At 39.7% G+C, this 26766-nt stretch overlaps 2 protein-coding genes across 5 annotated transcripts; one reads left to right on the top strand and one right to left on the bottom strand.

The window, feature by feature from the left end:
- Positions 1-106: 106 nt before the first annotated feature.
- Positions 107-22480, bottom strand: rtn2a (reticulon 2a). Of its 4 annotated transcripts, none has more exons than XM_081614756.1 (10): positions 22369-22480; positions 13433-13486; positions 12588-13163; positions 11118-11327; positions 6075-6282; positions 5519-5657; positions 3420-3489; positions 3285-3331; positions 3140-3198; positions 107-2806 (listed from the first exon to the last, which is right to left on the bottom strand). In XM_081614756.1, the coding sequence occupies exons 1-10, from the start codon at positions 22427-22429 to the stop codon at positions 2731-2733; spliced, it is 1500 nt and encodes a 499-aa protein (XP_081470882.1). In that variant the 5' UTR covers positions 22430-22480; the 3' UTR covers positions 107-2730. The 4 variants fall into 4 exon arrangements, with proteins under 4 accessions (XP_081470882.1, XP_081470883.1, XP_017163772.1 ...); XM_081614757.1 differs by having other exon boundaries at positions 11118-11324; XM_017308283.2 differs by lacking the exon at positions 22369-22480 and adding an exon at positions 14893-15161.
- Positions 17999-23346, top strand: ppm1na (protein phosphatase, Mg2+/Mn2+ dependent, 1Na (putative)). Its single transcript, XM_008425745.3, has 6 exons — positions 17999-18778; positions 19240-19811; positions 22401-22518; positions 22612-22726; positions 22818-22881; positions 23172-23346. Exons 1-6 carry the CDS (start codon positions 18373-18375, stop codon positions 23202-23204), a joined length of 1308 nt encoding a protein of 435 aa, XP_008423967.1. The 5' UTR covers positions 17999-18372; the 3' UTR covers positions 23205-23346.
- Positions 23347-26766: the final 3420 nt, after the last annotated feature.

Below are 26766 nucleotides of genomic sequence, written 5' to 3'. Positions count from 1 at the left end.
GGCTAAAACGGGTCTGACTGAAGTGCAGGTTTGTTCAATTACGTGACACATCTAACGGTCTCTGAGGATTTCCCCTTATGCAACATCTGAAAAAGTCAAACAATGAGAGAGTTTCACGTGTTTATTCTTCAAAGGATAAAAGTCTGGTGATCCAGAATACAAAATAATTGGTCTACAACTACAATGCATATCATCATTGGTTTTAAAAGGACTAAATGTCACTTCAGGTTCGGACTTGCAACCCTGTATCCAGAGGGGTTGAGACGCTGGGCGAAACGCAAATAACAAGAGCACAAAATGAAGACAATGTTTTAATAGTAGGAATAGTTCAAGTGACTTGAACCAGGACGTATTAGAGAAATGCTCATTTTAATCCCAGAAACACAAACATGTTTATAGGCATAATCGCAGGAAAACCATTGTCCGTAAACTTGGCTTGTACTAATTTTATGCGCAGGAGCTGATATTAGTTAATCCAGAGAAAAATGTTACGAAAGATGCTGAGGCAAAGTGGAAAACCAATTCTTAATTATTCTCCATGTTTAATGCTAACATCTAAAATGCAAAAGGGGCATATAGTGGGGGAATACGGTAGAGGCTGAATTTGATCACACTATAGCTACACTTTTTCATGTAATTTGTTGAGATTTTATGTGACAGACCAATGCGAAGTAGTCTATAATTTGTGAAAGAAAACAAACAGCATCATGAAGACCAAGGAGCACAGCAGGCGGGTCAGGGGCGAAGGTGAGGAGGAGCTTTAATAAGGTTTAGCTTACAAAATAACCTTACGATGCACTATTTAACTCAGCGACCAAATAAAATGTAAAGAGAATGGCATGACTGCAAAACCACCAAAACATGGAGGTTCACTTTCACTGACAGGTCAGACAAGGAGAAAATTAATCAGAAGCAGCCATGATAACTTTGGTCCTCAGCTCTGGTTAACGGAAACGTTATCCTTGCTACCCTCACCCTTAAGACGGAAATTGCTGAGAGTTGATAACAGCGATGAATACAGAAGAATCTCAGTAAGAGTCATGTTAGACTGCAAAACACTGTGCTGCTGGGACAGATGTTCACCTTCTGACTCCAAACATACAGCCAGAGCCACAATGAAATGGTTCAGATCAAAAAGTAGCCCAGAAAACGTTCAAACCTAAATCCAGTGGAGAATCTGTAGCAAACTGATCTTCACAGATTCTCTATCCAATCAAACTGAGCTTGAGTTGTTCTGTGTTGGTCTATCACATAAAATCCCAATCAAACATTGAAGTTTCTGATTGCAGCATGGCAAAAATGTGAATAGGTCCAGTGAATATATGTGATTTTGCAAGGCACCAAACATCCAGACGCCATTGCAGAGTAACACATTGAGCACGTTTTGGAATAATGCTGGAATCATCCTCAGTCTGAGCCAAAAACACAACGGAAGAGATGTGCTTTCGACTACTGAGGGTCATTTCTAGGCATCAGCATGTCTGAGGCCTTCAGGCCATCATATTGGAGTTTACATCTGCTAACACGTCTTTGCTTCTCGTTCGGATGCATGAGCTGAGTAACAGTAAGGCATAGGAGTAACGTTACGCTTTGAAGCATTAGCTGAAACAAAGTTTGGGTTTATATAGCTGAGCATCCTGAATAGTTTTGAGATTCCTGAAACTGATTTTGTTACAATTTTGTTCAAGATCCGGCATACAGATGTATATATAATAAAGTAATCGCACAAAAACAGCATTCTGCGTGAGGTGACGGTCAGAGACGCGGTCGCCGTAAGTACTGTGATGATGTCATGCACCTGCGGTCAGAAAGGCACCTGCTGTATCTCGCTTGCTCAGTTTTTCAGAGTTCATCAACAGCTGGAGAAGAGCACAATAAGAGCACTGGGAGAAGGACTGTTTAAAATCTTCAACCTTTCACTAAACAGACACACGGCAACTAAAACATCACGTCAGGACGTCTGAGCACATTGCTTCCACTTCAGATGCATCGCATTAAGCAAAAATTATTGCAAATCTCATCTATCGCTCTGCTTTCTCGCTGCACCTACAAAGGGCGAAGCAAAAGCCAAAGTCACAGAAGAAGCATAAAGGAAAGTGAATGACAGCTGGGGTGACAACAAAAAAGAACATTATAGAAAAAAATAAAGAAGAAATTTGTTTTAATTGGGGCCGACAGATTCAGTAATCAGTAAATTTGTCAGAGCAGACGCACACATTCAAAACAACACACTGGCATTCATGCAGATAAACAGTTGTGAGGATGAAAATGTATCTGAACGAAGAAGAAGAAGAAGATGTGGTCATTTTATGCTGCCATGATGATCCCTGTTTTTGTCTTCTCATATACGTTAAGTCACCTGACTGACCGAGTCGGGGTGAGAAATTCCCACTCGCCTTCTTTAGCACATTAGTACAACAGCTCTAACTGAGATGCTCATCGAATCTCCTTTGTAACGCTAAAATGATGTTTCCAAAAATGATGTTACCAGATTGTTTTCACCCAGAACCCATTAACCATCACTTCGCCTTGAGAGCATCTGAGAGCCGTCCTCTAACCTCTAGAAACGAGACACAGTCTTGGTACACAGAACGTCGTTGCTCTTTTCTTCAGGTTCCCAGTGTCTGCAGCGCCATCCGCTGGAGGTCTAAGGGACAGACTGCTGAGTAAGACATTGAGTGGCAATCTGCAACTCTGGTAGCTTCTCCTAAAGTTGATGTCCATGAGATTTTACTGGGTTTTAGGCTTGGCACCACCAGGAGTCATATCAGGAGGAGGGCCGCCGCCTTGGGTGAGTCTTCGCAGACTGAGAGAGAGAGAGAGGCAGAGAGAGAGAGAGAGGAGGGGTTAGTGCTCCTCCAATTACAGCCTGCTTAAAAAAAAACACAATAATGCAACTTTAGCTCTTGTGTAAGTATGAACAATATCACAGAGTCTCCTTAATGGTTTATTTATGAACATTCAATAAAATAAAGCAAAACATCTAACATTCAAGTAGTTTTGTGGGAAATCCTCCCCCCTCTCCCCAATTTGAAAAACAAGTGTGCATTTAAGCTTCACTGTGAACAACATCCATAAGAAAACAGCTGCGTGGCTGTGCTAGTAGCCACTGAGGATCAATAGATGGCGCCATACTCACAAGTCCTTCACGCTGTCAATTTGGGCCTGAATTTTTCCAATAAAGCCATCCACTTGCTCCTGTAACATCACAGTTTGTACAAAAAAAATATGAATCTGTTGTGTTGAAACTAATATTTACGATGTTGTATAAAAAAATGTGTTACCTGCCGTCTTTCATAGAAAAGGGGCAAAGAAAAGAGAGCAATCACACCTGGGAGGAAAGGAAGAAAGAGTTCGTGGGTGAGCCGAAGGGTTTATTGATACGTTTTATGTCTCCAGTGAGGATTTCAGTTTCTTACTGATGATGAGGATGGTAAGGCCGTTGCAAAGGCCTCCCAGATATGTGACAAGGTACATCAGAAACAGGAACTAGAGATTTAAGAAAGATAAAACAGAATTAAAAAGGTAAATAAGCGAAGATATTTTATTCAACTTCCATCAAAGACGTGCAAATAGGTTTAGTTAACATTCTTGACTTCCAGTTTTAGAACATCATCCATCTTTCTGCAGTCTAGCCTGTCTCAGTATCTTCCATAATGTTCACAGTGTCTAATGGCCGTCAGTTTCTCGGTCTTGGTTGCAGGATCCAGTTCGTCAGATATGGGACACCCCCGTCTCACATGGAAAAAGACTCCGTCTTATCCCGGGAGTCCATGTGTGCTGACTGGTGTGTGTCATTTAGCATACCAGCAGGGTCACAGTTGGCCAGGAGGTTCAGGGATTAAGGGGCTCAACCAGCTCCCATGGATTGTCATTTGCTATAAATATTTCTATTCTGTCCAAATTTAATGACTAAAATTAGAAAGTGAGGTGTTCGCTTTCTACCACAGTTAAGGTGAATGTAAAAGGGACAATTTTTGTCATATTTTAGAGCCAGAACTCTTAAAATTTCTGTTTGAGAATGTATGGACGATAAAAAATCTCAACATGCATGTACAGCTAAAAACAAATTTTTTTCCCCAGAAATTAAAAAAAGTAGTTAAAAGATTACATTAAATAAAAGCTTAAAATACTTCATCCTTTGCAAAATCAATCTATATAATAAAGATCTGTTGTTTATTGAAATGTGGTAAAAAAAAAAAAATCATTTTTATACAATATAACATTTTTTTAAGCTGTACTTGTGAATAAAAAGTACGGCTTTTTACTTTCTGATGCAAAACCCCCACATTTTTAATGTGGTGCTTTTTGTGAAATGGCGGTGTCTTTGCAAGTGTAAACATGAACAGAATGTTATCAGATTTTAGTTTTACAGTCACTGCTCAACTCGCTGCAACGGAATAAAGTATTTGCCTTCTAAAGTTGTCAGCAAAATTAAGAATGATGACGTGCATCATTTTGTCAAAAATGGTGATCTATAACGATGGCACGCACTTTTAAATCCTTGAGTAGGGTGCCGGTAAGTGAGGTTTCCAACTTGTCCCTCTCAGACAACACTGCTCCTGTCTTATTAAATCGTTGCATTACAAACTCAGCCTTGAGGTGGACACTACGTTATTCCTGCTCCAGCGATATGCTTTAATGGTAGTTAGCTTGTCCTGAAGTGAAGCTGTCAATCAAGTTTGGCTACAAGTTCAGCTACCTCGCGGTCCTATCGTCCTGACAGGAATGTGATAGGCGGTGAGGTACGAGGTAGTAACTAGGAAGGAAGTTACGCCAACACGCTTCCTTTGCTGAAACAAATGGATTCAGTAAACAAGAGACCTGTACAGAACAATACCAATCAGAAACTGAATACTAAAAATAGGGGATGGGGACACATGAGTCACTACTAGGCTTCAGGAATAACATCAGAACCAAAACAAGTTCATAATTTATACTTTTTATTAGTTGTTACGCAGTCAACAGGCGTGAATTGGTATATATTAATGGCTAACAAAATTAACTCTAGTCATTCAAAATTATTCTAAAAAGAAAAATCAAAGCTTATCATCTTAAAGAAGCTGTAAATAAGAGGCAGTCAGATTATGAGACCGTACTTTACTAGTAAATATATGACGCTGGCACAAAAATAATGACTCAGCATCGGCAGCGGACAATGTGCTTCTAATACTGTTTAATTTGATTGTGCCGGATTGTTCTCTGAAATGATTATATCATAAAAAGTAACAGCTGCTGTCTTTGTTTTGAGTTTGCATAACAATGCTGTGACCAGGGAACCACGGAGCTGTAATGATGGCATATGACTGATAATAAGAGCAAAATGGCAGAACATGAAGCCATGCAGATGTTTGGGTTAATGAGTCCTGGAGGTTCCAAGCAAAGCAAAACAACACGGTTCATTAAAATCGTTCCTCGTACTAAAAGACTAAACAGACATGCACAAACAACGGCTGATATAAACAAAAGCACGTAGACGAATAGAGAGAACATAATTAAATCGCCATGCTTAGCTTACCTTGAGGGATTCAAAAAGATTTTCTACAAAAAACAGCCTCCTCAGGGCATCAACAGCAGACAGAGCCAGAACAATGGCTTTCTGCATGTAGATGTCGGCCTGCTCTCCACTTAAACTGATGTCCAGATCCAAGTATGACCTGGAAGAAACACACACTCATTTAATCAATAAATTAACTCAAATATAATTAAAAGCTGATATGTTGAGCTAATTGTTAACGAGGCAGTATAGGTCTAAAGAGTCCTCAGTCAACTCAATATTATTGTAAAAATAATTCATTAACAAAGCTCAGTTGTAATATAGACAGTAAATATTTACTATGCAGTATCCTGCCTGTTTTAGATGCAATAATAATAATAATAAAATCATTAATAAGTTTCTGCACATCGTTTTACATGCAGCGACACATTTAAAACATGCAGGTGTCCAACTCCAGGGAATCTGTGTTTCCTTTGTGCCCACATGTTTGATCCGGTGGAGGACTCAGGGAAATAATCTGAGTATTAAAACTGCACAAACGTTTCTTTAATGCCTTGATCCAAGGAAACCATCTTACTTGAAAGGATGTTCTCCGTCCCCCCAGCTGAGGATGTGGAGAAAGTGGTAGTATATGCGCACAGAGATGGTGAAGCACATGACAGCCAGGGAGACGGTGGAGACCACAGAGATGATGCTGAGCTGGAACAGGGACAGTAAGCCCACCACCAAGGCTGTGAGCACCATGCCACTTCTCTCTGTGTCCTTCCAGTAGATGAGGTCCATTACTGATAGACAGGTAGATGAAAACAATGGTCAAACAAATGATAGTCGACAGGCAAAAGTAGTTCTGGACTCTAAATGTGATCAAACATTTTAGTGTAACTACGTTTTGAAATTATTTATGAGGTCGGAATACAGGTACTCGATTAATTGCCAAACCTAAGAACCTCTAATATCCAACGTTGTCTATAAATTATGACTAAATATTATGTACTCTTTCATTTCTCTGTTTTAAAATGGGTGTACTTTTAGACAGATGAGCAGGAAAAGAAATATTATTGAGAAGAAAGAATAAGGAGGGAAAAACATTAAGAAAAACAAAAAAAGGTATTTTCATCATCAAGCCTGAGATAGCACCCAGCAGCTACAGGCTCAAGCCGTGGCTGAATTTAACCTTCAGAGGAACAAAAAAAAGTCAGCAGTTGAAGGGAATTTAAATTTCCGGCACCTGTTGTCACCTGTCAGGCCGTCTGCACCCGATAATCTGCACCCTGATGGTTTCATTGTCTGCCAGGAACAGTTGGATCAGACATCTCTAATATATACAGTTTTAACTTTAACGTTTTGGTCGCTGTTTACTTCATATTAAAGCAGTTTCGCCTCGTTTTAGTCTTGGAGGCTAAATATAACAAACTGGGATCTTGTTTGAGATTTGAACCCCCTGGTCCGCTCACACTGCTAGAGACAATTATACCCATGTTCTGTGCAAAAGCTGTTGAGCCACGCCTCGTTTCTTTATCATTTGCTTCCAGTAAGACAGATTTTAATTTAACAGTTAAGAGTGACCGTGATCAATGATTCCTCAGGCTTTCTGAAAGCCTGCTGCAGTTTTTCATTGAACTTTAGCTGCTTTTCCTGTCCCATAGGGGGGATTTTCTTATTCAACCTCACAACTAAATAATTCAAACAGAAAGTTTCTTGCAATTTAGGGATTACGCACTCATGGATATTAACCAATTTAGTAAACATCCTGTTTAAATTTACATACCGAAGGTTTTACCATATGCATATACACACACAACCAATTATAACAGCAACAACAGTGTGTTGTGTAAACACAGACTTCTGGGTGTCTGTCATGAAAAGCTAAGTACTCATGGAAGCCTCTTTGAAGAGAGAGCATTGTCAGTGGGTGGGTGTTCTGAGTGATGCTCAACACACCGACAAGCAGCACTAATTTATCTCTATTCTCATATACTGGTACTAGTGAAGAAGCAGCACAATTAAAAATACGCATCTCTGCGGTAAACAAGTTTTCCATAAGTAGAACAATAAAAACAATTTTAAAAAAATACAGAAGAAAATAACACAGTCGACCAACCATCACATATGATTGGCTCCTTATCTCTTTTTGCTTTCATAACTTCACACTTTGGCAGTTTTGATCATTTTGTGCTCAACTTTCTCAGATAAGAAGTGGAGCCACTTGCTCCGGGATGGTTCATCGTGACAATACGAGATGTTTCGTACCTATATTGACAGACAATAAATTAAAGCAATTTTATACAATTTACTCCTAGTCTACTTTAAGGAAATGTGGTTATATGACCCCAATTAATAACATCTCCTGACAGAATCAGTTGCATTAGGCCTATGCTATAATATCTGGACAATAATATGAGCAACTACATGGGCAAATGATTTGTTTGTAGGTGAGAGATGAAAGGAGGATTGTTTGCATCTTCTAATCACCCATTTTCAAAAGTACTGTTGCTTGAGTTTGCGTCTCCCTAACAGATTTCTTCTATATGCTTTTCCTTTTTTACTCAAACTTGATAAAATTAAACTTCAGATTAAACAACTTTACTACGTACCAAATGAACTTTTTTACATATGTTTTCATGCAATAAAGGGATAAGTGCTTTCTGGACCATTCGGATGTTATGTAAAAAATTAACTGCATGACATAACGGCGATCAACCACAATGTTTTTATTTCACTTTTACAGTGGCTTTCAATTGAATCTGTCAAAAACTGAAATAGCACCTGCCCAACACCATGAAGTAGGCCAACAGATATAGAAATCACTACATCATGCCCCAGTCTTATGAATACAAGGCAAAGTAACTGACTGTTTTTAAGGTTTTAGGACTCCAGTGAACCACAATGGGAGCCTTTACCCACAAACGTAGAAAACATGAAACAGTGGTGGACCTTCCTTGGACTAGCCAGACTACAAAAAATTGAAAAAGCATTGAGGTCACAAAAATCCCAGAACAATATTTAAAGCACCGCAGGCCTCATGGGTAAATCAGAAGAGATCTGTAATAGAGGACGATGCTTTTTGATGGCAGTGTAGATCCTTAAAAACAAACGTTCCTAAGGTTTGTAACTTAAGAACAAGTATGAGTAGATTTAACAGGGACATGTAAGGGATAAAAACTATATATATATAGCAAATGAAAACATAAAAAATGTGATTGAGAACATCACATCAGACCAATTAAAAATACAATTTCACACTGAAATATGAACTTAATGAAACTTATGTTTAAAAACTATTTAAAGTAAAAAGGAATGTTTAATCTGATAAAACAAGCCTCAGTGGAACACATATTTTAATTTCTTTAATATGACTGTAAATATACATTTGTACCTGCTTCTCTGAAGTAAGCAAATATAAAGAAAATAATTGCAACCAGGCAGCAATCAATAAAGAAATACTCAATATAACAATGTGAACACAAGTTAAGGGGCTTACTTATAACTTTGGGTGAAAATAAATGAACTTCAAGGCAATGTCTACTCAAAGCAACCATCCATTCATTTATTCTCGCTCAGGTCATGCCCGCCTGTTCACTAGTCCACTGAAATGTCTGTGCATGTCCAAGCTGTCCAGCCTGAAGCGGTAAAATCAAGCCAGCCAGCAGACAGCTGTCTGATACCATAACAGCACCGTTTTAACTCATTTGAATGGCAAACAATTCTTTGAATTGAAGCCACTGATAGAGATTCCAGCTAGTTATCCTGAGCAGCTCATCAGCCTAAAGTCAAACACACCTGTAGCTTGTCTTATACTCTATTTCAAACTAAATGTAAGCTGATCTAAGACAGATGAGAGATCTCTGCTTCTTTCAACTACCTTTCTTAACTTAAATCAAATGTATTTTGTTCTCCTTATTTTGGCTCAACACATCAAAGCATGCTTTGAATTTCTTTAAAACGTCTCACCTTTACTGGCCATGTTTGGTCGCTGTTCCAGTCTCTCCCTCTCCCTTTCTGTCTCCCCCACTGAACGAACTCCCTTCTCCCCCCTGAGCTGTTTTTGGCCGTCCAATGCTCACTCAGCACTGCAAAGGCCTAACAGCCCAAAATAATCTGCTGGTCCACAGAATCGCCCTCCACTATTCAAGTCTCCCTGCCAGAGAACGTGGAGCTAATTCTTTTCACTGTTTTGAAATCGATCAGCTTTTAAAGCAAAGTCCAATGAGAAGAAATAATAATTGCCATTTAGTTGTCACTTACAAGAGAATAGTTAATTCTGTTTTTTTAAAGCTAAAGTCTGCTTCTCTTTCCATCCAAGAGAAACTGAAAAGGCTTCCATCATATTTGCTTTTTTTTTTTAAAGAAATCTTCCAAAATATGTTTTTTTAAATATTGAGTTATTTTATTACTTTTATTTTCAATTTTAGAATGAATCATTTCATGTACATTGCTATGAGACTTTTTTCTGTAAAAATTTTTAAATAAATACATTTTACTTAAACTTTGTTTAATTGCTGAGAATAGAGACCTGAAATAAGTAATTAGGGATGCATATTACATGTATATTGATAACTAACAGCAGGAGCTTTTAAGTAACAATTTATAACATCCTGATTTCCTGGAATACTGCATCAAAATTACACAGAGGCCCATACAAATAATATCTAAATATAATACTCCACTCAACCATTAATTAAATTTATATACGTGCTATATTTAGCAAACCATAATTAAGAAAACTTTATGACCAAAATAAAGTTTTAACTTATTTTTTTAATTAATCAAAAAAAAAAAAAAAATGTTCCTACTCAGCAGTGCCAAATTTTAATGGTTGCAAACATTTATCCAGATGTGACATTTGGTATCTGAAGTAACAGAATAAAAAGAAGGACAATTCTCATGTGGACACTCTGCATGTCACCTATTTATTTAAGACTACACAACACTAGGTCTGTTATCTGTCTGACCACAAAATTATCAGCAGGCTTTAAATCCCTCCCTCACCTAAATGAGACACAGCTCTTGTCTGACCACTGCAATAGTCCACTTGAAAACCCATCAAGCATGATGACTGAATCTTATCTCTAATGATCCCCTTCTCTGCCTCACTCACTCAAGAACTTCCAACTAGCGCCAACGAATCTGCATACAAAGAAACTGCACGCACGCACACACACACGCACGCACGCACGCACGCACGCACGCACGCACCCACACACACACACACACACACACACACACGCACACGCGCACACATGCACACACACACGCATACACACACTCGCCCTAGTTTCTGTGAGACACACGACACACACCGATAGCGGTTTCATTGGTGTGCCTGCCTAAAAAAGTCAGCTAAAGCCTGGAATGTTTCCCCTGTAATTAGCCCATCATTCCCAAAACCTCCAGAGAGTTGGTTACTATGGAGACAGTGGACAGCCAGGATCTCTTGCCCGCCTGCCCCTGAAGGTACATACTGAGAGGGAAATCTGAGCGTATCTTTGATTAAAGCATTGACTTGTGAGCTGCGAGGAAGAATCTCAGTAAAAATAACATAAAACACAGAAAATCTGTGGAGGCAGATATGAAAAAAGAAAAAAAAATGTTAGCAAAACGTAGCGATGAAATCCTGTACCTGCTATGTGGATGCATACGGTCAGATCTTCTGCCAGGTCTGGTGCTGAAAACCAGTGATCTCTGAGCAGCTGTTCCTGAGAGTTGCGGCCTACGGAAGCCGCAGACGAGCGCGCTGGGTCTGTGGGTCGCACAGAGGTGAGCAGCTTGACTGAAATGGTTTCCAAGGTGACGGGAGACTCGGGCTCTGAGGTTGGTGAATCCTCTGCTGCTGGGAAACAGAAGCTGATGTCACCATGGTGATAAAGTAAGTAAATTACAGGCACCGCTGCAAAAATGCAGCTCTTTCTTTGGGTCTCCTAAACTCTGCAGAATCATCTTTTCTGCTGTGTGACATCAGTTCCAGTAACGAGAAAATCTCACAAGTCTGATGATGTAATGCCTTACCATATGTACTCACCGGCCACTTTATTAGGTACACATCTTCAAATTACTCTAAACACTTATATCACATGACAGAGGCTCGATGTATTGAGACATCTAGACGTGGTGAAAACGACCCGGTGTTCAAACCGAGCACCAGATCAGGGAAGAAAGGAGATTTGAGTGACTATGAAGGGGTTATGAAACTGTAGCTACAATACACACAAGCTTATCAAAATTCAACAACTGTTTGAACAATTTGAGTTTTGGAAGTGGTGGTGTATGCAAACTTTTGGCTCCTTTGTGGCAATTAAACTTCATTGTAATGCAGCAGCCTGCTGGAATATTGTTCCTGAACATACTTAACCATTTACGACAACCGTCTACCCATCTTCTCATGGCTATTTCCAGTAGGATAACGCTTCATGGCATAAAGCGCGGGTCTTAAACTGTTTCTAAATATGATGTTTTAAAGGTCACTGAAAACCAGTGGCCTCTTCACTCAACTGATTTCAATGCAAAAAAGCATCTCTGGGATGGGATGGAGCAAGAGACCTGCAGCACAGAAGTTGATGTCAATGTGGACCAAAATCTCTGAGGTATCCGACACTTTTTTGAATCTATACCATAAAACATTAAGACGGTTCTTAGGGCAAACAGGGGGTCCAACGTCGTACGAGTGAGGTGTGCCTAATAAAGTGGCCAGTGAGTGTGTTGGTATGTAAAAAATAACAAGCATTCAATTCATGTGAGGGTCTTTCTGACATATGGCTTGATGATATGACTCTGCTCATCTATGCCACATGAAATGAAGAACCCCTTGAAGAAAAAGGTCACCGAGTGTCAGACATTATAATTAGCTCAGGGTTCGTGAACGTTTGATACTAATGGCTGCAGACAGCAGGGATGAGCTGAACGCTGACAGTGCCAGAAGTAAACATGTGCAGCATTTGTGAAGCAAAACGAGTTTCTCAAAACAACAACAAAAACAAAACAAAAAAATCTTTCATCTAGTAATTTTTAAAAGGTTGAAAGACGAATTGGGGAAATAATTTATGCATCTGATGATCAAAGACACATCCAAGTCTTTATGGCTTCCACTTCTTACCCTGAGCTATCTGTGAGAAACTGCATTGCTGGATCGCAGAAGTTCGTTGACCACTCTGACTTGCGCTCTCTTCTCGTCCGTCTCCCGCATCTGTCCTTTCGCTTTCTGAGTCCAGAGGTCCAGGAGCGGGCTGCACTGTAAGAGTTTCCCTTTGCTCCCCTTCCCTTCTTCCCACAGGACTTGCTGTCCTTGGTTCCTCCGACTCCCGCGCTCGAGTCTCTGATGGTGACTCTTCTTCGTCTTGATTGAGAAACCCCTGTGGCTCCCAGTCCTCATCAGGGGAGTCCAACAGCATTTCCAGCGTGTCAGTTCGAATCAAAGGAGTGCGTCCCAGCCGGGGGACACCCCTGCGTCGCTCACGATGGTGGCGTGAGCTCCCAACCGCTTCGGCCTCTGCGATGGCAATGTAAGAGAAGGTCAGCTCGAAGGAGTGCTGGCGAGGAGTCCCCCAGATGGACGGGGAGGAAGCTTGTCCTTCGTCGTCGTCCGGATCTCCTGTCTCCACTTCTTCGTCGTCATCATCGGACCACTCTCTGGCTGTCTGCAGATCGCACATCTCTGACTCCTCGTTGCCTCCTGGATACAAATCAAGACAGGCAGTCATTGATTTACAAAGACGATGATGAAGACGTTTTCAAGTAGTCCTAACAATAAGCAGTTTATTTGATCAGCAAGAGACATTTCTGTTTTTTTTTGGTTTTTTTCTGACAGATGAAAGGTAGAAACACATGAGGTTTTCAGATGAATCTTGTTTTGATGTTGCTATCAAAGTAATTGCGACATTGTTATTCTGACATGTAAATAAAAACTAAACGAGGTACAGAGGAGAGGTGAGAGCTTCTTACCATCGGTGCATGGAGGTGTTGAGTCTGGGGTGGATGCCACAGAGCCATATTCCTCTAGAAGAAAGCAGTTACATGTTACATCGACAAGCATCCTGATCTCTAGCTGGAAACTAGAGATCAGACCCAAAATCTGGGAGTAGCAGTGGACTCAGACCTGAACCTCCAGAGACATATAAAAACAGTTACAAAGTCAGCCTTCTATCACTTAAAGAACATTTCCAGCAAGATCCTGTTCTCACTAAAACTAGGAAGATATAGCAACATCATCCCAGTTCTACAGTCCCTACACTGGCTCCCTGTAGCTCAGAGAATAGACTGTAAAATACTGTTGCTAGTTTATAAATTACTGAACGGCTTAGCACCAAAATACATTAAAGATCTGCTGTTGTTGTATCAACACCAAACATGGAGAAGCAGCATTCAGTTTTACCTGGAACAAACTTGCAGCAAACTACAAAACATCTGAAACACTGAGTTCCTTTAAATCAAGGCTAAAATAGAGCTGCCTTTGATTCATAATAACACTGCCACTGTAATCACAATATTTCACATTTTGTTGCTTGATGATTTTTTATTTTAGCATTTAACAAACTGTAATGTAACCAATTGCTGTTCCGTTATTGGTTGCTGTAAAATGTTTTAGTTTTTTTTTTCTGGTGTGAAGCAGTTTGAACTGCCTCGTTACTGAAATGTGCTACACAAATAAACTTGTCTTGAGATATAAAAACAAAACTAGTGAGATAAACTGGTCCATTATATAGCTCAGCACAGATGTACTGCAGATGAGCAGGAACACACAAACCCCATAAACACTGCAGCACCACACAAGAACTAACTGTAAGAGCACTGTAATTCTTTCCTCGCCTGCATTTCATGTGAAAAGATGCTGCTAAGGCTAACAAATATTAATGCTGGTAGAAAATATCAGACTAAGGGAACACAGTGTGTTCATCACTCCTAAGTGCATACTGTAGGTCATTGAATATTGAGTGGTTCTGGCAGAAGTAAAAGGCTTTCACTGCATTAGATTGCCAGCATGACACCAGTGTATAAATCAAGCAGGCAGCCATTGCACTGAATTCAGCATATTCTGTGCAGCAGAATAGTGAGGGAATAGGAAAACACTTGACTACTGTAACTTAGCTTCAGATTAGATTGGGGGAGGGCACATATTCAAAGCACAACAGAAGCATTCAGGAAGGAATGATTTATGATCTGAACATGACTCCATGCAAAGGCTTTCTGCACACAACCTGCAAACTGAGACATGAAAACAATAAGAGTGTGCCTCTGCACTGCAGCGATCCATTTACTGTTTATTCAAGGTAATAGCAGGAGAGACAGGAAGACGGGATGAGCTAAGGCATACGATGATGTGAGAAAAAGATGCTGAGGTGGGTTATGCACATCTACGAGATCGCTGCTGTGGAAGTATGCACAGAAACAAACACAAGACTTACGGCAGTGGGAGAATCCTAAAACCTGGCCCATACTCCATCAAGGCATCGCTGGGCCCATCCAGTCTGGAAGCCCCCCTCCCTCATCCACTGCCGGCACTCACGTTGCGTGGATTCACTCTCTTCATCCGTCTCCTGTGAAAGCAGCTTCTTCCCTCTCCTGCCTCTGTTACTCAGCAACCCCGCCCTGCCTCACTCCACTCCAACATCCTCCCCTCTGCCGCCTCCGCTCGTCATCTCATTTTGCGTCGCTGCGACTGCAGCCGTAGGAGCGTACGCTACAGGAAAGGGAGAGGAGCGTGAGCGCCTGTTGTCATCTTTTCATTCACAGACAGTCCATGTCTATCTGTTTCTAATCACGTGGTTCCAGACAGGGAGGGATAAGTCATTAATAATGCAGCACACGCGCAGATGATGATGCAGGCTTCATTGTAATGCAAAAATAAACTTGCATGGAAAGTTTGCTTCAAGGAGTTACATGTTCATTTTAAAGATTGTCATACGCAATGATTAAAGAAATTGAAGCATTGCTATAAAAAATATGTCCAGTAGGGGGCAGTGAAGAGTCAGAATAAACCTGATCCTGATAGAAACGTTCAAGAGTTGGGAGGGCAAAACGCATAACAGGAAAAGTGTTCATAATTCTTTTGTTTCTTTTTTTATATTTATGTTAAAGCGGAAAATGTGAAATGGAATTTTAAAACTTAAAAGAAAGAAGTATTGATAGACAACCACAAACTTTAGTATACTTTGTTTATATTTTACTGCGACAGACTGGCGACCTGTCCAGGGTGTACCCCGCCTCTCGCCCGAAACGTTGGCTGGAGATGGGCACCAGCACCCCTCCCGACCCCACTGAGGGAAAAAGGGTGCAAGAAAATGGATGGATGGATGGATGGATGTTTATATTTTATACAAGTGACCATTTTATGTTATATTTTCTTCACAAATAAATATTTTTGGCTATTTTATTTTATATTAGTGGTTTGCTGTCATTACCAGACACAGCAATCAAACACCAAACTAGCGATATTTTTTCACAGATGTTGAGAAGTCATTCAACATCTGACGGAGATTATAGGAGCAGAGTGCAAATGCGATCACCGTGTGCGTGTTTACTCGAGGAAAACAAACACAAATAAAGCGACGACCTGCAGCCAGAGATCAGGGTAAGTTCATAAAAGGTTTAGTTGTATTTATAACTGGATGAGAAGAGTGTCACATAAAGTCTTTAGCAGCACTTAACCAGGTCAGGAGCTGAAAATACACAAAAGAAAAATAAGAAAGGAGATAAGTCAGTTAAATCCCACAGAATTTTTTTTCTTTTTAACTTATAATAAGTTAAATAAATGTACAATATACTCTTCCATAAGGATTTACAAACTATAATAAAAATGTATTCTTGTCACAATATCAAAGTTTGTGATATTTATATCATAAAGAACTGTGTTAACAACATTTTTCTGGATTCAGGTGCTTTCGAATATGATAATTTATAGCATTTGACTGTAATGTACGTTTGCTTTTTTAAAATTACATTTAATCATAGAACCTTCCACATTTCTTGACGGCCCTGATAAAGATGTGTAAAAAGTCTGCAGTTGTCACAATGACAATTCAGAAACATCCAACCTTTAATTTAAGTACATTTGCTCAGAACGAAAAAAAAAAAACACAAACTTGTTCAGATTTTTTAAACAAAATTAGTAGGGGCATTATTACTGCTATACCTCTACTGTTAACACGATATAGCAACGATATCCTCTACATCCAACCATCCATCCATCCACAAGATCAATTCATGTGTTAATTTCTTCCTTAACAGCATCTTCTCTACCACAGGAAAGACCAAACAGCAGAGACGAACCAAAGCTGGAATAGACAACAAGACCATCAGCAAAAAGCTGGGGAGAGTAATTCAATAAGAATGAAATACAGGATGGTCATCAACTATCCTGTCAACATGTTGCCTCATAGGGTCAAGCTAATCATGAAAAAGGGGAGGGATCAACTTACAGTACATGACACTAGTTTGTTAATGACCAGATCAGGGCTTATCTGCAAACCTTTCTTCAATTTTCAAGATAATCTCTAAATTATTCTGAAAAAGTCTTGATAAATTGTGGCGGTCAAATGTGACCAAAATCAAGATATTTGGAATCAGCTTTGACCCACTTTGTTCAGAGGAAGAGAAATGCTAATTATGACCCAAAGAAAACATTCTTTATGGTCTAGCATGGAGGTGGAGATAAGATGCTTTGGGCAGTTTTTATGCTTGGGATAAACAAAAACTTCACTGCATTAAGAAGCCAAAGAACCGGGCCGTATCTGACCTTAAAGAACATCCTTCGTCACTAAGCCAGAACACTAAAAATGGGTCGTGACAATAGCATGACAATGACCTCCATAAACATATCAGCTGAGTAACAAGTACGTGGCTAAAGAAAGAACACAAAAAGGTCAAGGAGTGGATGCAGCAAACTCAAGATCTCGGTTCTGCAGAAGTCCGTTAAGGAAGCTAAAGAGCCGAGAAACCTGGATCTGGTTTAGTTTCTAAAGAGCAGAGCAGGCCAAAGTCCCTCGGGAGCCATTTTACTCAGGAAATCAAAACTAATATAAAGCCTAGAGTGTCTGTATTTAAACTAGAGCCAGTGGCTAAATGGAAGACATTTGTGTTTCAGATCTGCAGCAAATCATTTGTATTGCACAAGAAACATCATAAATCAAAAACATCTTCATGCTGAACATGCTATATTTTTATATGTTCCTTTTCTGTGGAGTTCAGATGTTATTGTTTACAGGAGAAGCATTCCTACTGCATCTGCTAAACCATAAAACCTTCACACGTCCAATAATGTCTAAACATCTTCAATGAATCGTGTTTACAGTAACAGAATGTCCCTAAGCAGAGCAGCAAGGTGCTTAGTGAGTAAAATATAAAACAAATCACTCATGCAATCCCTTTGCTGAGTCTGATAATGGGATTCCTTTGCATTGCATAAAATGTACTCTTAATAATCCAGGGGGTGTGTGCACACGCAGGTCATCTGTTGTGCCTCACTGGCCAGGCGATTATCCAGCAGAGTTTCATAGGAAAGAAAGGGAGATGAGTGGGTGGGGCAGAGAAGATGGATAACTAAACAGATTAACTGATAGAAGAGTGACCATCAGAACAAGGCGGAGAGAGGAGTGAGATTAAGACGGACTGTGAGCCGAACCGAAGGACCTCAGACGCTGGAAATTGTACAAGGCAGCTTAAGGATGAGCAAACGGGACTCTCGTTTTTAAATTAAAAACCCTAATTTTTTGTTCGTTTTTTACATTTTTTGCATTAAAAGCAATTAGTTTATCTGGTAGGGCTGGCACAGCTTAAGTGTTGCCCTGGACCTGTTGAGGAAAACACACGGCCGGCGGAGGAGCACCAGGAGGAGACGGGCCGCCGGCAGGTCGAGCAGAAAGCTTGAGCAAAGGCTCCGCTGCGTGATGAGGACGGCCAGGCGTGCCAGCAATGTGGAGGTGCCCTCCTTTCTTCGGCAGCTGGTTAAAGAGACGGAGAAAATGGTGACGTTCTTCTTCAAAGGCGGATCTAGGGAAAGGAGCTGTGAGGAGGAGGACAATTTAGAAGACGAAGACGCAATGCCAAGCCCCTACCTGGACCGCCCCAACTTGGAGAAACATGTTGCAGAAGGGGGTTCTAGTTTGGGGTTGAACTACGCTGTGGCCAGCATGCAGGGCTGGAGGGCTCAGATGGAAGATGCCCACACCTGTTTGCCCCAGCTGAAGGGAGACCTGGAGGACTGGGCGTACTTTGCTGTTTTTGATGGACATGCAGGCATCACAGTGGCCCAGTACTGCTCCAGAAACCTGCTGGATCATATCCTGACAACAGGTACACAACTAATGTTGATAATACCTTCAATATGGTTGAATATTGATGCAAAACTTACAGTTCACTGGGACTGGATGTTTTTACGGACTAGAAACACAACAAAACAGGTAAACGGGGCATTTGCAAGGGTTTAGAACAGAGTTGAGACATCTTGGAAGAATTTGAAAACATGTTTAGGGAATTTCATGAATGAATAAATCTTAACCCAAAAGGTTTACAGAAAAGATCATCCACTATGCCAAACAGAGAGCCTCAAGTGCTTCTCCATCAACTTTTTGTTTTATGCCAAACCCACCATTAGATTCACAGTACAATATTTAAAACCTACAAGTGGGGCCCAAGCAACCAGTCGAAAAGTAGACAAATGGACATTATAAAGTCTTGTTGACCCCTAGACTTAATCACTGCTCCCAAATGCAGTGCATACATTTATCTGAATGCCAAAATATTGTTTTCAACAGGTGGGATCAAAGCAAACGAGGACCCTGACCAGGTAAAGGAGGGAATCCGTGAGGGATTCCTGGGCATCGATCGCCACATGCACAAAATGGCTCGCAAGGACAGCTGGGACAGAAGCGGCTCTACCGCAGCGGCTGTCATGATTTCTCCACGTTACATTTACTTCATCAACTGCGGGGACTCCCGCACCTTCCTCTGCCACAATGGCCAGGTGGTCTTCTACACAGAGGACCACAAGCCGTTTAATCCCAGGGAAAAGGAGAGGATCCAGAACGCCGGCGGCTCGGTTACCCTGCAGAGGATTAACGGCTCACTAGCCGTTTCCAGAGCACTGGGAGACTTTGACTTCAAGGAGGTGGACTGGAGACCACAAACGGAGCAACTGGTGTCACCAGAACCAGAAGTGTACGAACTGGAAAGGTCACCCGAAGACGAGTTCCTCGTGCTGGCATGCGACGGCGTGTGGGACGCCATCGGTAACGAGGAACTGTGTGCATTCATACGCAACCGTCTCCAGGTGTGTGATGACTTGAGAGACATCTGTACTCAAGTCATTGACCTCTGCCTCTATAAGGTGAGACGTAAGACCAATGTAATACTTCTAAAGGAGTAGATAAAAGGAAGAAAAATCAACTACCGTATTTTCCGCACTATAAGTGGCACCTAAAAACCTTCAATTTCCTCAAAAGCCGACAGTGCGCCTTATAATCCGGTCCTCCTTATATATGGACCAGTATTGAGCCACAACAGGTCTAGCAACTACAGTAAGCAGCCGCCGACTTCATTTTCGCCCGTGGAAGAAGAAGAAGCGCGCAGTGCATGCTGGGATAGTTGTCAGAACGCTGGTTTGTTAATAAAGTTTGACTGACCTATCTACCTACCAACCGTCTAGAATCAGGTCGTCTGCAGGTCATTTAGCATCACGTTCTCCACCAACATGCTGTGCGCGAACGGAGAAGGGTGACCATCGTCCGGCCACGCCCCGGGACAGTCGCGGAAGGCTCTCCTCGCCGAACCGAGTTGGACTGTTTTGTTGTCATTCCGTTTAATGCAGCTCCATCTAGTGGATGCATAACGTAACTCCAGCCTCTACTGTAGCATCTATTCTATGCGCCTTATAATGCGGTGCGCCTTATATATAAAAAAAGTTTTAAAATAGGCCATTTATTGAAGGTGCGCCTTATAGTGCGGAAAATATGGTAATTTAGGAATCACATCCTAGAATACATCTAGAAATAATGAATAATTCAGCAAATTCTTTATTTCCTGTTGGCTTCTTGTATCAAATATCCTGTAGCACATTTATTTCTTTCATGTGTTATTGTGAATTAACATATCCATATTATGACATATATGAAAGAAAAGCTGAAATCAGTATCAGAGAGAAACTCTAAATAAAATGCTTAGCAGTTTGATAAATGTAAACATTTATTTGCATCAGAGTGTGGTGATGACTTTTGGGTTTGGGTCAATTAGGCTCATTATTTGTGGATTATTTTACAAGGCCAATGATTTTGACATTTGTTTTTGTACGTTTAACATAAAAGGAAAGGAACATGGTTTACTTTTTGCCACCTAAAAACACACATCATTCTAGGTTTTTTCCTTTGTCCTGATGCTAATCATAACAACAAAGCAATAAATGGCAAAATAATAAGTATTCAAGATCACAACTCTAATGTCCAATCTAACCACACGACAGCAGACTTGATAATTTTGCTCATTTGTCCATTCATTCCCTTTTATTAGATTATTGCAATCATGTAGCAACTGCCAAAACTAATAAAAGACTTTACTGTCCTATATTATTGTCAGTCCAATACAATAATACAGATTATTTCAACAGGCAAGTCTAGAATCAAGTTTGTGTTTCAGTATTTTGCTCTGAAGTGAACTTGCAGCCAAAACTTCTCCAGACTCCACTAGATTCAACTCGGTTGTTTATAGTCTCACTAAATGCTACAGCAGGCAGATTTATGAATCAGTAGCCTCACGCTGACAAAAAGGTGAGCTAAGCAGGCTCTCAGTGACGCACCTGATTGTTACGTAAGTGGATTCTACTCCTGGCTGATCAAAAATACCGCTGAGCGCTTTGCCTGACTTATAAATAGACGCACTAAGAGATCCTTAAACATTAGGTTGGAGCAAGAAAAGCTGCACATGGACTGGATTAACATGGAGTGTGAGAGTGTTGACGAGAGCTCAGCAGAACAGTGGAAGACACTCCCCCTCTCAGTTTAAATCCTTCCCTCTGTGTGCTGCTATTAATTCACCTGAAAAGGCTTTAGTGTATCTGTAACACCTCCTGTTCTAGTAGACTGACCTCACAGCTCTGCAGTTACAACACAGTCATGATGTAAGCTGCGTTTTACAAAAGCTACATGCCGCACGTAGCCTATTAACATCACCAATTACATAAAACACTGCAAATGCAACAAATGACTATAAATAGCCAAAATTACTCAGATCTGACCACCTGCTTATAAATAGTTAATGATTCATTCTTTTGCCACATTAGGTTGATTAATATTTGAGCTATCACACAACCCTTAGTTAAAGTAACATATGATAAAATTAATGTAATACTGGAAATATTTAATTAAATGAGTAGCAAAGCTACTAGATTATTGACATATTTTATTTCATATTTTTTTAGGTTTACCTCTGTTAATAATAATAATAATAATAATAATAATAATAATAATAATAATAATATATTCTTATTATTATTAAGGTGCCAACTAGTTTTTTTTACCCTTTTTAGTCACAATATAAGTGCTATTTAATATAGCTATTAAGATCTTAATGTGAATAGAAAACCTAGAAATGACTTGTACAGTTATTTGAAACAACAAAAAACCCCCACAGGAACGTAGTAATGCAAAACCAAATATAGAAAAAGTTTGCCTTGTTTAGGTGTTAAAATGCTTTGTTCAATGACTAAAACTATAATTATTATTTTTATTTTATGTTATTTGATTCTTCAAAATTTTACCTTTTCAAAACCAATGCCAACACCTTTTACCGTCATCATCTCTTGTCTCATTTCCTCTCAGGGACTAGTGTTTTTTCTGAAATTAAGCTAATTTAAGTCTACATCCTGCTTGGTGTATGAATAATTTTGGACTTACCTGAATTAACAATCCTCTGCTTCCCTCTGCAGGGCAGCTTGGATAACATCAGCATCATCATTGTGTGCTTCCCTGGCGCCCCCCAGGTGTCGCAGGAGGCACTGCAGCGCGAGGCAGACCTGGAGCAGCACATTGACATGAAAGTGGAAGGTGATTGGATGGCTTTGCAGAAGTTCACACTAACTTTTATCAGGCTGCTTTCATCTTCCATGCATTTTTCGTCTCAAATTATTGCCTCTGCAGAAATCATTCAGATGATGCGATCCAAAGATGAAGACCCCGACCTTCTGTATGTGATCAAGTTCCTGGCTGCAGAGGAGATACCAGGGCTCCCATCAGGGGGAGGCATCACCAGCAAGTGAGTTAAATAACGTTGTGTTTAATAATCACCATCAGCTTCAATAGATTAAAGCAGGAATGTGTGGACTGAACCATTTCTGTGTTTGCAGGAGAGACTGCATCATAGGAGCTTATCAGAAACACATCATGAATCTCAGGACGCAGGAACCTATGGTGAGACATTCATGTATTTCATTCAGCCATCACTGCTGTACACAATTACTGCTTTTCAATATGTTTGTCTTTTTGTCCAGTCAAAAATGAAAAATATTGAGTAGCAGATGGGATGAAATTCCAAAAATTGAAAGTGAGAATTTTTGCCCTTGACAAGAATTAGAGAAATTATTAAAATCAACGAGTGATAGTTTAAATTTTTACAGGATTGGAACAATTTACAATTTAGAAATGATTGATAACATTTAGACGTTCCAACTGGACTAACTCACTGAATTTCAACTTTGCAGGACATTGGAGGATCAGAGGAGGATTCAAGCTAACGTCATGACCACAGAGTCAACACCGGCTTCAAGTTTTACATTTTAGTTGAGCATTTAACCAAGAGGACAATGCTTCCTGTGATATACATCCTGAATTAGTCCCCATGTTTTTATTTTCTGGTCAATTAAAAGAATATATGGATCACTGTGTTGATTTGTTGTTTTCTGTATTCACAGTTCGTTATGGTAACAAAGGTTTTCTGATTTTCAGACTCACACTCAACTTAATAAGTACGGCGGCAATCAAAACTATGCGCTAAACTATGGGTTTGATGATGTAATCTGCGATTCAGCACCTGAATTATCTCGACTTCATACTGTCATCAATTATAATCTGGGTAACTACAAATACACTTCAGCTGCACGAGAACAATTTTCTACACTTTTCCTCATTCACACATTTTGTGTGATTTTTTTTGGGCCCTCATTTCATTTTGTATGGTTGGCACCAACAGAACATTACCAAAACATTGATTTAAAGTCCAACTGTTCCATATAATTCACCATTTGATGTTAGTTGTTGTTTTTACTTTAGGTGTAAAGCAACCTTGAATGTTATGAAATGCAATATTACAATTTGGAATAAGGCAATAACATGACAAAATGTGGAAAAAAGTGAAGCACTGGGAATACTTTCCAAATGCTCTGTTTATGTGCTACTTCTCATTACGCCACATTTCTCAGTGATAAGAAACTCTTCATATGAGGAGCGAAATGACAAATGATGGGTCACTGCTCATTTTCAAACCACGCAGGAAAAGAAACAGATAGACGTTTTCTGTGGATTACGTTACACGTTTGATCTCTGGAAATGAATTGGAGTCTTCAGAAACAGAGGTGAATGAATGGAGAGAAAATGTTAAAGACACATTAACCATGACTGCAGACAGTCAGAGGTGGAGACACAAGAGGAGAAAGGGAGCGTCACATTCGCGGGTTCTTTCCAGGAATTAGGGCTTTTGCAGGTCACATGTTCTTTTTGTTTTGTGTAAACAAGTCCATAACAGACAGCAACCTGACGTCCGACTTTCAGCAAAACAAGTGCTACCATAAATGATGGGGTATGGACATGCTGCCTCGTTACTCCCTTCAATGATGTTTGTCAAATCTAAACTGTGAATAATTTAGTTAGGCTTGCATTTTTATCAGCTTAACCTGAGTCGGTGATAATTTTTTCCCAATCTATAACCAATGGGCGAGAGGCGGGGTAAATCCCGGACAGGCCACCAGCCCATTACAAGGCAGAGCGTTTTCACACAGGATCCATCCACAAACACACGCTTACACTTAAGGGTTTGGAGTAACTAGTTAATGTAACATTCATGTTGTTGGACTTTGTCTTTGACTAATATTTTAATTGGTTTCATGTTCTGAAACACTTAAATAAGTGTAAGTGTAAAATGCAAAGATAGGAAGAGACCAAACACTTTTTCATACCATTGTATATATTATTTTGTATAAATAACCCAGATTACAAAACATCCACAATAAAAGCAAACTTGTGCAGCCAACCATTGCTTTAAAAATCCCTGAAAGTAATGGCGCATAATCATTCCTCCTTGAAGAAAAACTGTTCAATCATTAGACGTCCCAAACCAGTCGTTGCCCACGGTGAGGCCAACCACTAAACATTAACTACCTATGAAACTGCCTGGATTACAATGTGAAAGCTGAAAGCCAGAAGGTGGAAAAAAGTTATTTTAAATTCTGCTTTTTTCCCTCATTTCACCACTAGAAAACATACCGTGCCCATCTAAAGCCACCCACAGCCTATGATGGTCTTCAGGGAGCTGTCAGGTTCAGCAGTCATGGGGTTTTCAGAATGTGTTGCAGTGGTGTGGGGACGATTCGCACCTCTCTATTAATTAACTGAGCAGAGTTTGTATTCGACAGGCCGTCCTCTTGCCATACAAAATCCTGACAAGTCAGATTATAAAATAATTAGACTCCGACATTTTGCTATACCAGGAACACTGGTGGACAGCAGAAAGGAGGAAGGTGAAGGAAAACCTGGAGCTTTTTGGAGGAAAAAAAGTGAGTATTGGTTGAGTTTTCCAGTGTGAGACAACATAGACCTCTTTGATGTTGCAGCTCACAAAATGTTAATATTTCTGAGTCTTGCAAGTGACATTTCAGATTAAATTTCCCTTCTGCTGAGCTGAGATGCTGTTTTTAAAGACTAAGATTGAATAAGACCAGCTAATGCTCTCAGGAAATGCCTGTAGATTCAATATGTGTATTTTTCTTATTAAGAAAGAAATCCTATTATCCTACTTTGTAGTATTTTCTGATTTATACCATTTGTGATACCGGCAAATATTTCTAAACTACCAGTCGGTTTTCCCAGTGAAGTTGGTTAATTTGAGCAGAAATCAACTTCAAAGAGAATAGAGATTGTCAATGAATAATTTCCAGTACACATTCATAAAAAATAACCAAAGGTAACCTATTTTTGTCTGTTTTAAAAACAAGTTACTATACTGTATTTAGACTGAAGTAACGATTAATCCTATGCAATGCTTAACAATAAGGTGGAAAATGAATAAAAACCTACAAAGATGAAAAGCATACATATTAACAACACAGGACTGTCCTGGGGAGGTGAAACGTTTTGAAGCTTCCTAAGACAGGAACGTCGTCGTGCAGAGCAAAGGGGCCAGAACACTGATGCTCTTATGCAAGTTTTGGAGCAACAGCCAATCATAATTACAGATGCATCTCAAGAAATAGAATACTGTGCAAAAGTGCAATATCACCACAGGCTGGCAGTGACAGTCAGGTAGAAACTCTGAAGTATAAGCATCTTTCCAACACGGCTGTAACACATTTCTGACAGTTCTGACAGTCTCTGTGCTCCACTAGGTCCATTTACCAGTTTCAGGACCCGACCAGAACAATAATGAGATTTGGTTTTATATATATATATATATATATATATATATATATATATATATATATATATATATATATATAAAAGCAGGCTTTAATGCTGAAAAATTATCAGCCATACGTGTTATACAAATGGAACAGATACAGTTACATTCACCATCCAGCGCTGGGGCCACACTTACCTCAACTTATGGATGGAACCAAGAGAGGCAAAGATTGTAGCGTGAGTTTAGCTTTTTATTTTTCTCTGCAATCTGTTCCCTCCAAGGCTTGTCTAATCAGTTTCACTGTTTATGTATGACTGCCACATAAACATGGTTATGTAAGCTGCAGCGTGTGCACAGTTAAAAGAGGCTAGAGATAGATAGAAAAGATAGAATAAAAGAGATAGAGGAAAAGATAGAACCTACAACAAAGCTTTGTAATATTATTATTTATATTTTAATTACTAGCACTTTTAGCAAGCTTATATTATTTATATAATAGCATAATTTTTTAATATGGAGATTTTTTATCAAATATACATTAATTGTATAATTTTTATTGTCTGTATTTAAGTATTTGATTTTTGTATTTGAATACTTGACCTAAAATATGATATACATGTCTTGAAAACATAAAATATTGGAGGAAACCTACGTGAAAAACGTTCAGTGTTGCCATAATGGGGCAG

Source organism: Poecilia reticulata, chromosome 13 (assembly GCF_904066995.2).
Source record: "Poecilia reticulata chromosome 13, P_reticulata-male-v2, whole genome shotgun sequence".
Taxonomy (NCBI): Eukaryota; Metazoa; Chordata; class Actinopteri; order Cyprinodontiformes; family Poeciliidae; genus Poecilia; species Poecilia reticulata.
The sequence above is the reverse complement of the archived record's forward strand: the minus strand, read 5'-3'. Positions and strand labels throughout refer to the sequence as shown.